The following is a 13,519-nucleotide window of genomic DNA, read 5'->3' on the forward strand; positions in this document are numbered from 1 at the left end:
TGTACCGTGGCCTATACTGCACGGTATTTATTTATTTAAAAAAGGGCATATAATCTCATATTTCCGCACAAACTTCCTGCATATTTTGCAACTTTTCGCACATTTGTCATTCTTCTGCCTATTTTGCGTATTTCCGCATATTTCCCCCTCATAAAAATCACATACAATCTTGCATATTTCATCGCATAATCGCAGATTTTTAAAGTACTGTACTGTACTGGCCAGTATGGTGGAAAGTAACTAAGTATACACACAACTACAACTACATTTATTTGAAAACTTTAGTTAGCCTATATACTTTGTAGAGTTTGATTATTGTTACAAAACTTAAATTAACCACTTGACTTCAGCCCTATATACTTACACATTTCTGGCATTTAAAAATAGCAGATCTACAAGCTCACAGTGCCATTGTTTTGATGTCATCATTGTGTCATCATTGACACACTGAACTTGTTCTAGATCTGCTATTTCAACTTTGGGTACTTATAGTTTGGGTATATAGGCTATAGGCTATATAATGCAATGCTTTATTTACTCTGACAGTAATAGGCTACATTTTGAAATCCGGACTTTTACCTGGAAAACAGATCTGTATTTCTGACAGCAGTATATCGATGCTTTCTGTACACATGAGTAGCTGTTTCCACCGGGGGCGTTCTGAGAGAGAGAGAGAGAGAGAGAGAGAGAGAGAGAGAGAGAGAGAGAGAGAGAGAGAGAGAGAGAGAGAGAGAGTCATTCAGTGCTCTCTCGGCTCAGAGAGCCACTAGCTCCACCAGAGCGCTGCCGGACATCCATTTATTTATGTGAAGTTTTTCGGGGGGGCAATAAAGACGGCGAAATGTGGAAGTTATAAGATGAGCGGATCTTGTGGTCTCTTCTCCAGCGGGATATAATTTTTACCTCCATCATTCAATCAGTCAATCTGCAAGCAGCTGCAGAGCAAACCGCGTTGGAACTTTAAACAAGCTCAAGGGATTTATTTTATTTGTGTGTGTGTGAGAGCTGTCTGCGTGGCGGATAGCCTGCATCATCATCATCATCATCCGCGCAGCTTTATTTATCCATGCGTAAAAGTGATCTTTTTGGCATGCAGGTGGTCGGTGGTTCTGCGCTGCACGGCGGAGAAGTATTTTGTTGTATTAGCTATTTACTTCAACCTGTCTCTTTAATTGGCCGTTCGAGTGATGCTCGTTATCTGTAAAGACATCACTTGTCCCCTCTCTCTCTCTCTCTCTCTCTATGTCACACGACACGGCGTCAATCATGTGGATTATAAACGGACGGAGAAGGAAATTATGCTTATAAAAATACGTGTTGTTGAATGCTTCGGGCCGACTGGCCGCATGCACAGAGAGAGGAAATGAACTTTCTACCCACAGAATGCTAAATCTTGGTGAATGATTGACACCAGTTTGCTGCTATTTTTCGCGGACTTGGCTGAATCCTAGAGTTGTTGTTGTTCCTCGGAGAGAGAGAGAGAGAGAGAGAGAGAGAGAGAGAGAGAGAGGTTACTGGCAGTGAATCTATCAATCTATCTATCTATCTATCTATCTATCTATCTATCTAATATCTATCGTCATGGTGTGTTGTCCGCAGCAAGGTGCTTCATCGCGCGCTTGGAGCGGGAGGTTACGCGGAGCCCCGGAGGAGGGTCTGGAATGAAACTTTAGGTGTTTTATTTATTTATCCAACGGAGAGAGAAGCCCACCATGCTGCTGGAGACATTACTGCGTCCTCTATAGCTGGGACTTCATAGTTCCGAGATGCGGTCATAAATTAAAAAGACAGAGAGTCTGCCGAGAGAGAGAGAGAGATAATTCAGGGAAACATATTTGTAACTATTAAACTCCTTGTGATTTCTCTGCACGTGCACGGGTCTGGACGCATATACATACATCCTTCCATAAAAGGCAGAGCTCTCCCCAGGTCGGTCGGTATGAAGCGGCCCCTGCCCGCCTCCTCCTCCTCCTCCTCCCCCGGCCGGTGGCGCCTCCTCCTGGCGCTGCTCCTGTGCCACGGGGCGGCGGCGCCCCGCGGCGCGCGCGGCGCCTCCAAGGAGATCGTGTGCGAGCCCATCACCGTGCCCATGTGCAAGGGGATCGGCTACAACCTCACCCACATGCCCAACCAGTTCAACCACGACACCCAGGAGGAGGTGGGCCTGGAGGTGCACCAGTTCTGGCCCCTGGTGCGCATCCGCTGCTCTCCGGACCTGCTCTTCTTCCTGTGCAGCATGTACACGCCCATCTGCCTGCCGGACTACAAGCAGCCGCTGCCGCCGTGTCGCTCCGTGTGCGAGCGGGCCAAGCGCGGCTGCTCGCCGCTCATGAGCCAGTACGGCTTCGAGTGGCCCGAGCGGATGGGCTGCGAGCGCCTGCCGCGGCTGGGCGACGACACCCGCCTGTGCATGGACCAGAACGGCAGCGCCGCGGACACCACCACCCCGTCGCCTCCCTTCCCCAACAAGCCCACGCCCAAGGGCCGCACGCGGCCCCCCGGCGGTCCCCCCGGCGGTGGCGGCGGTGGTGGTGGCGGAGGCGGGGGCCCCCCGGGGCCGCCGCAGTGCGAGAGGGACTGCCGCTGCCGGGACCCCCTGGTGCCCGTGCGCAGGGAGAGCCACCCGCTGTACGGCCGCGTGCAGACGGGCCCGCTGGCCAACTGCGCCCAGCCGTGCCACCAGCCCTACTTCTCGGCGGACGAGCGGGCCTTCACGGCCTTCTGGGTGGGCCTGTGGTCCGTGCTGTGCTTCGCGTCCACGCTGACCACCGTGCTGACCTTCCTCATCGACATGGAGCGCTTCCAGTACCCCGAGAGGCCCATCATCTTCCTGGCCGCCTGCTACCTCTTCGTCTCGCTGGGGTACCTCATCCGCCTGGTGGCGGGGCACGAGAGGGTGGCGTGCGGCAGCGGGTAAGGAAGGCCTCCCCATGGCGCCGTTATTACTATAGGGTGTAACGATATAGTAACTGCATCGAAAAAACGATTTGAATGAATTTCATGAATCCAAGTATATCGAAATGAAAGAAGCAACATCGTATCGTATCGTTTTGCAATGCAAATAATCGGTATCGAATCGTTTTACAATGCAAATAATCAATTGTATCAATACGACATTTTTGTTTGTGGTATATTTAGCAATTTTTTGAAGATAAAGAAAAAGAGGGTTTTAATGACTTAGTTAAAAAAAAACCATTGTCAATGTATTTTAAATAGTTACTGTATCGATTTCAAATCATTGAATAGTATCGGATCACCATAATGAACCAATATCGTCCATGTACAGTATCGTATCGTCAACCATGTATCGTGATACGTATCGTATCGCTGTTCAAATGTGTCGTCACACCCCTAGTTATTACACAATTAGCAGTTATTTCCAGATAATCGTGGTTATTTTTCCATAATCCTTCCTGTGTTGAAAAATGCTCAAACTAAAAAGAAAATAGCAGATCTACAAGCATGTCTACATGTTTTTTAACCCTAACCCTAAGTATAACATTATTAAATGTAAGTTATTTGTCATAGCTGCCCTGTGCAATATCTAATTACAAAGCCTAAAAACCAAACGGAAATTTTTCAAAGTTCACATTGAAATTGTCAATCTCAGTCATGTGTGTGACGACAACTAAAGCTCAACATCAACACGTGGCACGGTTAGTTAGTTAGTTAGTTATAGTTAGTTTATTTATCTCAGTCATTTACAGTTTAGTACATTTCAGAATGAGGGTTTCAGAATTACAGTGACTGTAATTCTGAAACCCTCATTCTGAAATGTACGGTGGCAGCTCGTACCTGGGCCGCAGTGGCTCAGCGGTAGAGTGGACGGTATAAAACATCCAGATGAGAACCGTGAGGTTCCCGGTTCGATCCCTATATGGGCTCCCAGAGGGGGTACAGGCTGTAGTTCCGACATACTATTGGTCCGACTGTCATTAGAACGATCTATGTAAAGGTGTGTGAATGTGTGTGTGTGTGTGTGAATGGGTGAATGCAATGCACAATCTATGTAAAGGTGTGTGAATGTGTGTATGAATGGGTGAATGTAATGCACAATCTATGTAAAGGTGTGGATGTGTGTGTGAATGCAATGCACAATCTATGTAAAGGTGTGTGTGTGTGTGTGTGTGTGTGTGTGTGTGTGTGTGTGTGTGTGTGTGTGTGTGTGCGTGTGTGTGTGTGTGTGTGTGTGTGTGTGTGTGAAAATGGGTGAATGTAATGCACAATCTATGTAAAGGTGTGTGAATGTGTGTGTGAATGCAATGCACAATCTATGTAAAGGTGTGTGTGTGTGTGTGTGTGTGTGTGTGTGAATGGGTGAATGTAATGCACAATCTATGTAAAGTGCTTAAGCAGCATTGAGGATAATTGCTTTTTTGTTTTTCGAAAGAAATAATAATAATAATAATAATAAAATAAATAGCAATATATAAACGCGTGAATCTTTTCACAATGACGTTCTTTTTCAGAAAGGAAGCCATTGAGGGTTAAAATGCGTCTTAATGCTTCCAACTCGGGTAGAATTATTAATGTTCTTTGTCCATGACAAAGAAAATATATGATGTGGAGACAATAAAGACTATTATTATCATTATTATTGAAGGTGGTAACAGTCCATTTGCTCAGTACAATATTTCGGGGGCATATTTAGAATGTGTGCAGGCTTGAGTATGTTGAATCTATAGTTTGCATTAATGAGGATTTAGTTGACACAATGAAATAAAATGGCGATAGTATTCCGTGTGGGGAAGACGGCCTGTCACAGCCAGATGTGGGAGACTAGTAGCTTTGTTGTTGACTTTCGTGGTTGTTTTCATCTCAGATTTAGTCCGACGGAGCCGGGACACAGTATAACTCTATGGGGACACAAAAGCGACACAAAAGTGGAACCCGGAAGTATCTCTGGAGGGGGGCGCTTATGTCACGGCTAAAATACTGAATAGTATCTAATAATTAGAAAGAAAGAAAGAAAACAGCAGGTTTTCTCAATTTGTAATTATTTTTTGGTTGTTGTCATGATTTGTCACGGCTTTGTACGACGCTTATATAAGGTCTTTAAATAAATACTTTTTGAAATGTCTATGGGGAAAAATGCATTGGGAATCATTTCCTGTGCCTGGCGTCATCATCATGAAAGGGGGCGGGACTTGCGACGCTCTATAACTTGCACCATTTTCCATCTTGTGTAGCTCCGCGGCCGGCGGACCGCCGGACCAGCCTCTCCACATCCTGTACGACACCACGGGCCCCGCCCTCTGCACGCTGGTCTTCCTGCTGGTGTATTTCTTCGGCATGGCCAGCTCCATTTGGTGGGTGGTGCTGTCCTTCACCTGGTTCCTGGCGGCCGGCATGAAGTGGGGCAGCGAGGCCATCGCTGGGTACTCGCAGGTAAAGAGACGGTATATAGAACCTTCCATTTATAGGCCGGTCGGGAAACCCTTTTTGGTGTTTTCTTTAAGCATTATGTTATGCTATAGCAGATCTACAAGCTCATAGCTTGTATAGGTCTGCGATGTTTGAGTCTGCTAAATGTCCTACTCTGCAGTACTTCCACCTTGCCGCCTGGCTGGCTGGTGTATAAACTGTGTATAAAAGGTGTATAAACTGTATATTAAAGGCTCATTCATAGTCTGGATTTTCGGTGGTGAGGTGACCACCGCCCCGGTGGGGAGGTGACCACCGCCCCGGTGGTGAGGTGACCACCGCCCCGGTGGTGAGGTGACCACCGCCCGGTGGTGAGGTGGTGAGTAAAAACAGAGAGAAGGGCTGCAGGGTGGTGGTTTGCTCTTCACCGAGGCTCAGTGACGACGTCCTGTTGTAGTTCGGTGGTCACCTCACCACCGAAAATGAGTATGAATAACGCTTACCTCTGCAGTACTGGCCGCCAGTACTGGCTGGTGTATACCAGTAAGACGCGCAAACGCGGGAAGCGAACGCAGCTCGTACATATTTGGGTTTTGGACGTATAGCTGCTTTGGGGACTCCTTATATGGTTATGGCTGAGTCATGGTGACACAAATCACTCAGCTTCGCAATAAACTAGTGTATAAATGGTGTATAAACTGTATAAACTGTGTCCAACCTCTCCAGTACTTCCACCTGGCGGCCTGGCTGGTTCCCAGTGTGAAGTCCATCGTGGTTCTGGCCATGAGCTCTGTGGACGGAGACCCCGTGGCGGGCATCTGCTACGTGGGCAACCAGAGCCTGCAGAACCTGCGCGGGTTCGTCCTGGCGCCCCTAGTGGTCTACCTGTTCACCGGCTGCCTCTTCCTGCTGGCCGGCTTCGTGTCGCTGTTCCGCATCCGCAGCATCATCAAGCAGGTATAGTGGCGGGCGGGGGAGGGGGATTAAAGGACCACTTCACCACTTTTCAACCCGTCTTCATATAATTGGTCCTCACTATTGTTCATGATAATAAATAGCACTTGGTGAGCTTGTGGATCTGCTATTTTCAGCATGCAACCAAGCGTACAGTGACTTATACTGGATCTCTTGTCCACTAGTCACTTCCTAACATTTTAATCTAGTTTTTACTTGACAAAATAGTCAATATATTTACTTAGTTTCCATTTGCCTTCCATTTAGTTCCCAGTTAGTTTTCATCTAGTTTCCAGTTAGTTTCCGTTAGTTTCCAGTTAGTTTCCAGTTAGTTTTCATTTAGTTTCCAGTTAGTTTTCATTTAGTTTCCAGTTGGTTTTCATTTAGTTTCCATTTAGTTTCCCGTTAGTTTCCATTTGGTTTCCGTTAGTTTCCAGTTAGTTTACAGTTAGTTTTAATTTAGTTTCCATTTAGTTTCCATTTAGTTTATAGTGTAAAAAAGGTATGAAATAAACAAACGTGTTTCGTTTTCTGTCATCAACACTGACCTCATCTGGTTCTGGTCTGACCTCTTCACCTCTTGACCTCTATAGGGCGGCACCATGAAGACGGACAAGCTGGAGCGCTTGATGATCCGCATCGGGCTGTTCACCGTGCTGTACACGGTGCCCGCCACCGTGGTGGTGGCGTGCCTGGTGTACGAGCAGCACTACCGGCCGGGCTGGGAGCGGGCGCTGGCCTGCCAGTGCCCCGGCGGCGGCGGAGCGGGCACCGCGGGGGGGGGGCACGGGGGGCCGGACTACGCCGTCTTCATGCTCAAGTACTTCATGTGCCTGGTGGTGGGCATCACGTCCGGCGTGTGGATCTGGTCGGGCAAGACGCTGGAGTCGTGGCGGAGGTTCGCCGCGCGCTGCTGCCCCTGCTGGTGGCCGCGGAAGGGGAGGGGCGGAGGCGGCGGCGGGGGGGCGTCGTCAGGAGGAGGAGGAGGGGGCGGCGGCGGCCACCTGGCGGCGCCCGGCTCCATGTACAGCGAGGCCAGCACGGCTCTGACCGGCCACACGGGGGCGCTACCACCGGGCATCTACCACAAGGCTGCCCCGCCCTCTCACATATGATTGGCCCTTATTGCCGCAATGCTGCCCCGCCCCCCTGTCACATTATGACTGGAACGTATACCGCAATGCTGCCCCCCCCCCCCCCCCCCCCCCTCTTACATATGACTGGACCGTACCGTAATTACACTACAATTACACACGCTGCCACTCAAGTGACTATACTGGCCAATCACAGCGCATCTTTTCCCCATCATTTGCCCCAGAGCCGAAGGAGGCGTCTATACCTTTCTGTGTCTATGGTCATGCCATTGCGTGTGCTTGTAGATCGTCTACGTCTATTCGACGAAGAAGACATGAGATATCGTGTAGTAGTCAGAGTGGGGGTGGGGGTGTGGTAGAGGTGACCAAGTGTATAGACCCCCTTGTGGGATCCCAGACAACTAGAAGTATAATAGGTTTTTAAAGTGGTTAAAAGTACAGGTCCTCCGAACCGGATCCCCCAACGAGGGCTCGAGGGGTTAAACGAGGGTAAACAGGGCCAGTGTTTGTCCAGCCCGTGTTTTAATCCCATGCTCTGAGCAAACAGCAACGCTGCAACCGTCGTATAGCTGTCTGTCTATAACAGCACACTGAGCAGAGTCAACATCCAACAGGCTCAGTCACCTCGGACCTCGATCGTCCTTAGAAACACTTCACCAAAACAACCTGCGTCACGCCGCGATCATCACGTACCCCTAAAACCTTTGGAATTACACCAGAGACTGTGGAATCATCATCATCATCATCATCATCACAACCCTTCTTTGTACAGAGCAGAGCTGCCTCCGGCCACTGTGTGCGCCTTTGGCTCATTTTAGTTTTCCTTCCCATAATGGCGTAAAAAATTAATTATAGTTCGGCAGCCAACAGGCTTTGGTTGTTCAAAGTGGGAAATTTGATTTGATTTTTTTGATTTTTTTTTCCATTGGCCTAAAATATTGTGTATGTATAGTTTGTATATACATTCGTGAATCCACTTGCTGACCAGCTGTCAGCATTGAGATTTATTTACAGGGAGTTATGTGTGACCGATGTGTGAAGATGGCTATGGCCGTGTGTTTTTTTTTCCCCCGTTTGCAAAACGAATGGTTGGAATAGATTCAGAATCATGAAAACCCCCTAGTTTCACACGTCGCATTAAAGCATAATGAAATTAGGAATATTGTTCCTTAATATATAGGATGTCAATGGTGCATGTGGTGGTCACATATAAAGTAAACCCCTACAAAATAAATTGCTCAATAGCGACAGCCGTTTGAGCAGCCAGCAGGTGGATTAATGAATGCACGTATTTTTTAGGCCAGTGGTTTTCTTTTAGTGGTCCGGGGACCACTAGTGGTCTTTGAGGGTGGTCCACAGGTGGTCCCCAGGCTGCTAAATGATGGAGAGTTGGTAACCAAGTGGACCCTTATAGATCTTTAACTCTCGAGAGCGTACAATGAAACCAGATGGACCTGTATGGGTCCATGTTGGTTTCATTTTACGCTCTCAAGAGTATCATTATTGTTAAATAAACATTCTGGCTCCACACACCCTCCGACTGCCGGACTATTCAAGAGAAAATCTAGCGAGGAAGGTGTGAAGGCTCATTCATAGTCTGGATTTTCGGTGGCTATAGGTGACCACCGAACTACAACATGAAGTCACTGAGCCTCGGTGAAGAGCAAACCACCGCCACCAGCCCTTCTCTCTGTTTTTACTCACCACCGCATTTCGTCTCTGGTGGTCACCTCACCACCGGAGCGGTGGTCACCTCACCACCGGAGCGGTGGTCACCTCACCACCGGAGAGGTGGTCACCTCACCACCGGAGCGGTGGTCACCTCACCACCGGAGGGGTGGTCACCTCACCACCGGAAATACAGACTATGAATGAGCCTTGAGTGATGCCATGGATGGAGGGGAAACTGCACAGCTCTGGGAGGACAGAGACAGAGGACGAGTATTTATTCATGTACAATGTGTATAGATTTACTGTAAAAAATAATGTGTATAGTGCGACTCGTTTTTAGTTTCTCAGACTCTCACCAATAAGACTCCATGCTACTGTAGCCATCGGTGTGGACTTTTAAGAAGGGAATTAACTCTGTTCTCTCGCCACCTTTTTCCCTGGACTATAAGTTGATTAATTGTTGTACAAAAAGTGCTCAGAGTGAGTGATTGATTGTGTGTGTGTGTGTGTGTGTGTGTGTGTGTGTGTGTGTGTGTGTGTGTGTCCATGTTCTATGGTGTATTTTGGGTGAACGTTTTTTGTACATAAAAATCGTACTAATTGAGAAACATGTATATAGACTGTAGGTGTAATAATTTACCAGGTATTTAAAAACCATGTCTCAGATTTTAACATATATTTTTGGAAGGTGTTTTCTTTGTCTCCAACAAACACAGACGGACCCACAGAAAACAGAACCAGATTAAAATGTTGGCATCAAAAGGTGGACAATGCATTTGATCCTTATAAAGAATGCCACATAACCTGCAGTTAGCCTGTACCTAATACATTCTTTCTCTGTACAGGAACGCTCTCATATTAATGCTTTAAAAAAAACCTGCCTCTGAAAAAGGAAAAGCACATTCTAATAGTTCTAGTTCTAATAGTTGTTTGTTTTTTCTTTTTTTTTGTTATGGCACAACAAGTACAACAACAGGGTTGATTTAACTGCGTCCATGCCATTGGGCTCTACTCCCACCTCCTGGTACACTGTGGAACTGCACTAGTAGACACTATAGGAAATGAAAGCGCCTTCACACTGTGGTCTGGGCCTTAGAGTATAAGGTCTGGGCATTTGGACGGTGGACCCGAAGGGGGGGGGGGGGGTGTCATTGGGGGTTTCAGGGGGTCCCTGACTAAAAAAGTTAATATAGCCTTAAAATCAGTGACTTTAGTTTAACCCTATTTTATGCTTTTGTTATTTTTGGAGGAAAAAATAAATGTAGAAAACTCCAGGCAATGAATTGTGAAATATTCGTGAAATTTCCCCTGACAATCGTGTTAATCTTTTTTTTTTTAGTTAAAGCATTTTAGTGCTACGCTAACGTATGTTATGTAGCTACAGGCTGTTCCAACAATGTAGATTATAATATTTTTAAAATCTTAACACAACATTCTTTGGCACGAAATGTGTGTTCAGATGGGGGTCCGGTCGGCAGGAAAATCCATATCAATTTTGATGAACAGGTTTGAGAACCACTGGTTAGGTCAGCTCACACTGGAGTGTCACAGAGGCACTTTTGGATAAAAAATTGCAGATCTACAAGCTCACAACGAGTCACAGCGTGGCGCGTTGTGAGCTTGTAGATCAGCTCATTTCGGGGGGCGAAACACAGCGCTCTTTAGCTTAGGTGAAACACAGCGCTCTTTAGCTTAGGTGTGTAACAACATGGATTTAAAAAACAAATTTGTTCAACGCAAAATGCTGCGTTCCAAGTTCAAGAGACTTCGGGAAAAAAAGCTATTCTCCTGAATGGAGACTTTGGGCATGGCATGGCAAGGAAAGGAGAGGAGGGCATTTGCATTTCTTCCACCATTATAGTAAACGCTGCATTCGTGGTCTGGAGAGGGCAGTTGTTTTACAGACGGGTAAAAGGGGCAGGTGGCTGAAGCCCCCTTTGATGTGTGTGGACGTCCCTGCTGGACCGCCCCGCTGTCGTGCTTTTGGTTCTGTTGCATCATCTCTGTGTTTGGACTGTGATCACCGGGTCATTCATTGTGTTGGTTCTGTTGCATCATCTCTGTGTTTGGACTGTGCTAACCGGGTCATTCATTGTGTTGGTAACTTGGTTCTGTTGCATCGTCTCTGTGTTTGGACTGTGATCACCGGGTCATTCATTGTGTTGGTTTTTTAAAGCTCAGCCTGGACTTTTGTTTAGTTATTTTTTGACTATTGTATCAAAATGTCTCCATCAGTGTCATCGCTTACCTATAATTTATTAGCCCTATTCGCTGTGTGCGTGTGTGTGTGTGTCTGTGTGCGAGAGTAGTGAATGTGTGAGATGACTACAGAACCTTGACTTAAAGATGGAGTGTCATGATTTTTCTCCCACCCTAAAACATGATCATCAGGTATTATTATTATTATTATATAAGGAGGAAGACGTTTAAAAAAAAAAAAAAAGAAGTGTACAGTATTTGTTAAAATGTAATTTTTAAGTGGACACGCCCACCAGTTCATTAAGTATACCTGGTTTGCGGTGATGGGTGGTGATCCACCTGAATTGATAGTGATTGTATATCAGTTTTTTTTCCATTGGCACGTTTGACTGTCAAGGTTTCAGCCTCCAGGAAGAAAACCTAAATACAAAGGGATGACATCATTGCACAACAACAACCAGAACAAATAAATACAAAAATCCCGCCACTCCACCTTTAAATGAAATGACATCCAATCCATTGCCAAGATTATATTTTCTTTCTTTTCTAGATATTTATGAAGAAATGTGTCGTTTTCCGTTCTGGTTTCATTGGCTGGAACGATCAAGAATAAATGTGTATGGACCTATACGTCGACTTTGTGACTGTGTTATTTGGTGATTTATTTGGTTATGTGGTGATTTATTTGGTCATTTTATGTAGAGCACTGAAGTCTGATATCGGTAGAGGGTGCCAAGTACTTTTTGTATTTGTATTTATTTATTCAGCACAGTATAAAAAGAACACAGGGAACATTATATAAATATAAGAAGGGTAAAGTGCTATAGGCTGAGGCAAAAAAAAACCCCAAGGGGCTTATACGAGGCCTCTACCTATATAAATTATAATGATTTGCATTGTATAATCCCCATAGGGGGATTTTTAGATCGCCTCTTATTATATAAGAACTGTGTTTGAAAAATAAACAAATCATCCAGGCCGTTTCACTCATATGGATATGAAGAATCAACTGACTGAGTGTTACTGAATAAGTTACATTTTTGCTAGAAACAGACTGTATCAGATATGAGCGACTGACTGTCGTAAACGATACAGAGACACGTCCCCCGACAATAACGCAGAGACAGTTTGTTTATTTTTGGACCACAATTCTTATATGAAACGATTTTAAGATGAGCCCATGTTATTCTCCATAGAGAAATGACTTCCCTGAACCAGGGGGTGAGACACGTTTTGAGCTTGTAGATCAGCTATTTTTGCTATATTTGATTTTTGCTATTTTTGAATTGAAATCCTGAAAAGTATGTATGCAAATGCATTTGGTTATAATTATGTTAACTTCGTGAACTGTTAACATAACTACATTGGACACAAAAAGAGAATAAAATTTTTTGGGTTTTTGGAATTGTAAACAGCTGAAATCAATACTATATAATTATTCTGACATTAACATGCGGGCTGCATTAAGTGAAGGCAGGGGGCCGCATGTGGCCCCCCGGGGCCGCCAGTTGCCCACCCCTGGTCTATACTATCCGGAGATAACATAAGTCTAAAACAACGTATATAGGGCAGAGGTGGGACAAAGAACAAGTCAAGTCTGAATAAGTCTAGCTCTGGAGTCAAAACAGGCAAGTCCAAGTGAAGTTCCAAACTTGTTTCGAATCCCAAAACGGGGTCTAAAGCCGTTACTTGAAGACTTGAAGTCAAGAGAGGGCTCAGGTCAAGTCCAGGTCAAGTCCAAGTATTGTTTTGATTTGTTCAAGTGAAAAAAATCATCAAATGTATGTGAGTCTCATGTTCCCACTAAGGCGGCAACGAAGAATTGATTCATCGTAAATCAAATCGTTTATTCAATTAGTTGTCAACTAATTTTGTCATAAATTAATCAAAAATCAGCAAGTGCAACTGTTAAATGTAACTAAAGAGTTATATTATCTGATGATAGTTGCACATGCACAGCAGCGACTGTAAAAGCTAAATATATGACACATAATGCAGAATCACATGGTATCCAATAATACCTAATGTCTGCATGAGGCAAACAAACCCTGGTAAACTCACAAATTGTACCATCAACACCTGCATATGACCGATTATTACTGTATATATGCTGCTAAACTTGAGGTTTACGGGCAAATCTAGAGCTTATCACACAGTGTGGCTTCTCTTTTATTTCCTGTAAGGCAAACAGAAGAGGAGGAAGTTCTGCCACTTTGTTACATGGTTTATTGTTTATT

At 45.5% G+C, this 13,519-nt stretch overlaps 2 protein-coding genes across 3 annotated transcripts in view; both read left to right on the forward strand.

Annotated features, from left to right (window-relative positions):
- plekhm3 (pleckstrin homology domain containing, family M, member 3) overlaps positions 1-13,519 on the forward strand; it is a 465,291-nt gene that overhangs the window by 82,169 nt on the left and 369,603 nt on the right. The gene's annotated exons all lie outside the window — the stretch shown is intronic.
- On the forward strand, positions 1,829-7,433 carry fzd5 (frizzled class receptor 5; the record flags this gene model as incomplete). Of its 2 annotated transcripts, none has more annotated exons than XM_080785407.1 (4): positions 1,829-2,913; positions 5,190-5,388; positions 6,091-6,321; positions 6,912-7,433. In XM_080785407.1, exons 1-4 carry the CDS (start codon positions 1,940-1,942, stop codon positions 7,431-7,433), a joined length of 1,926 nt encoding a protein of 641 aa, XP_080641533.1. In that variant the 5' UTR covers positions 1,829-1,939. The 2 variants fall into 2 exon arrangements, with proteins under 2 accessions (XP_080641533.1, XP_080641534.1); XM_080785408.1 differs by having other exon boundaries at positions 1,829-2,901.

The sequence above is a fragment of the Protomyctophum bolini genome (genome assembly GCF_963924005.1).
Source record: "Protomyctophum bolini genome assembly, chromosome: 16".
In the NCBI taxonomy this organism is placed as follows: domain Eukaryota; kingdom Metazoa; phylum Chordata; class Actinopteri; order Myctophiformes; family Myctophidae; genus Protomyctophum; species Protomyctophum bolini.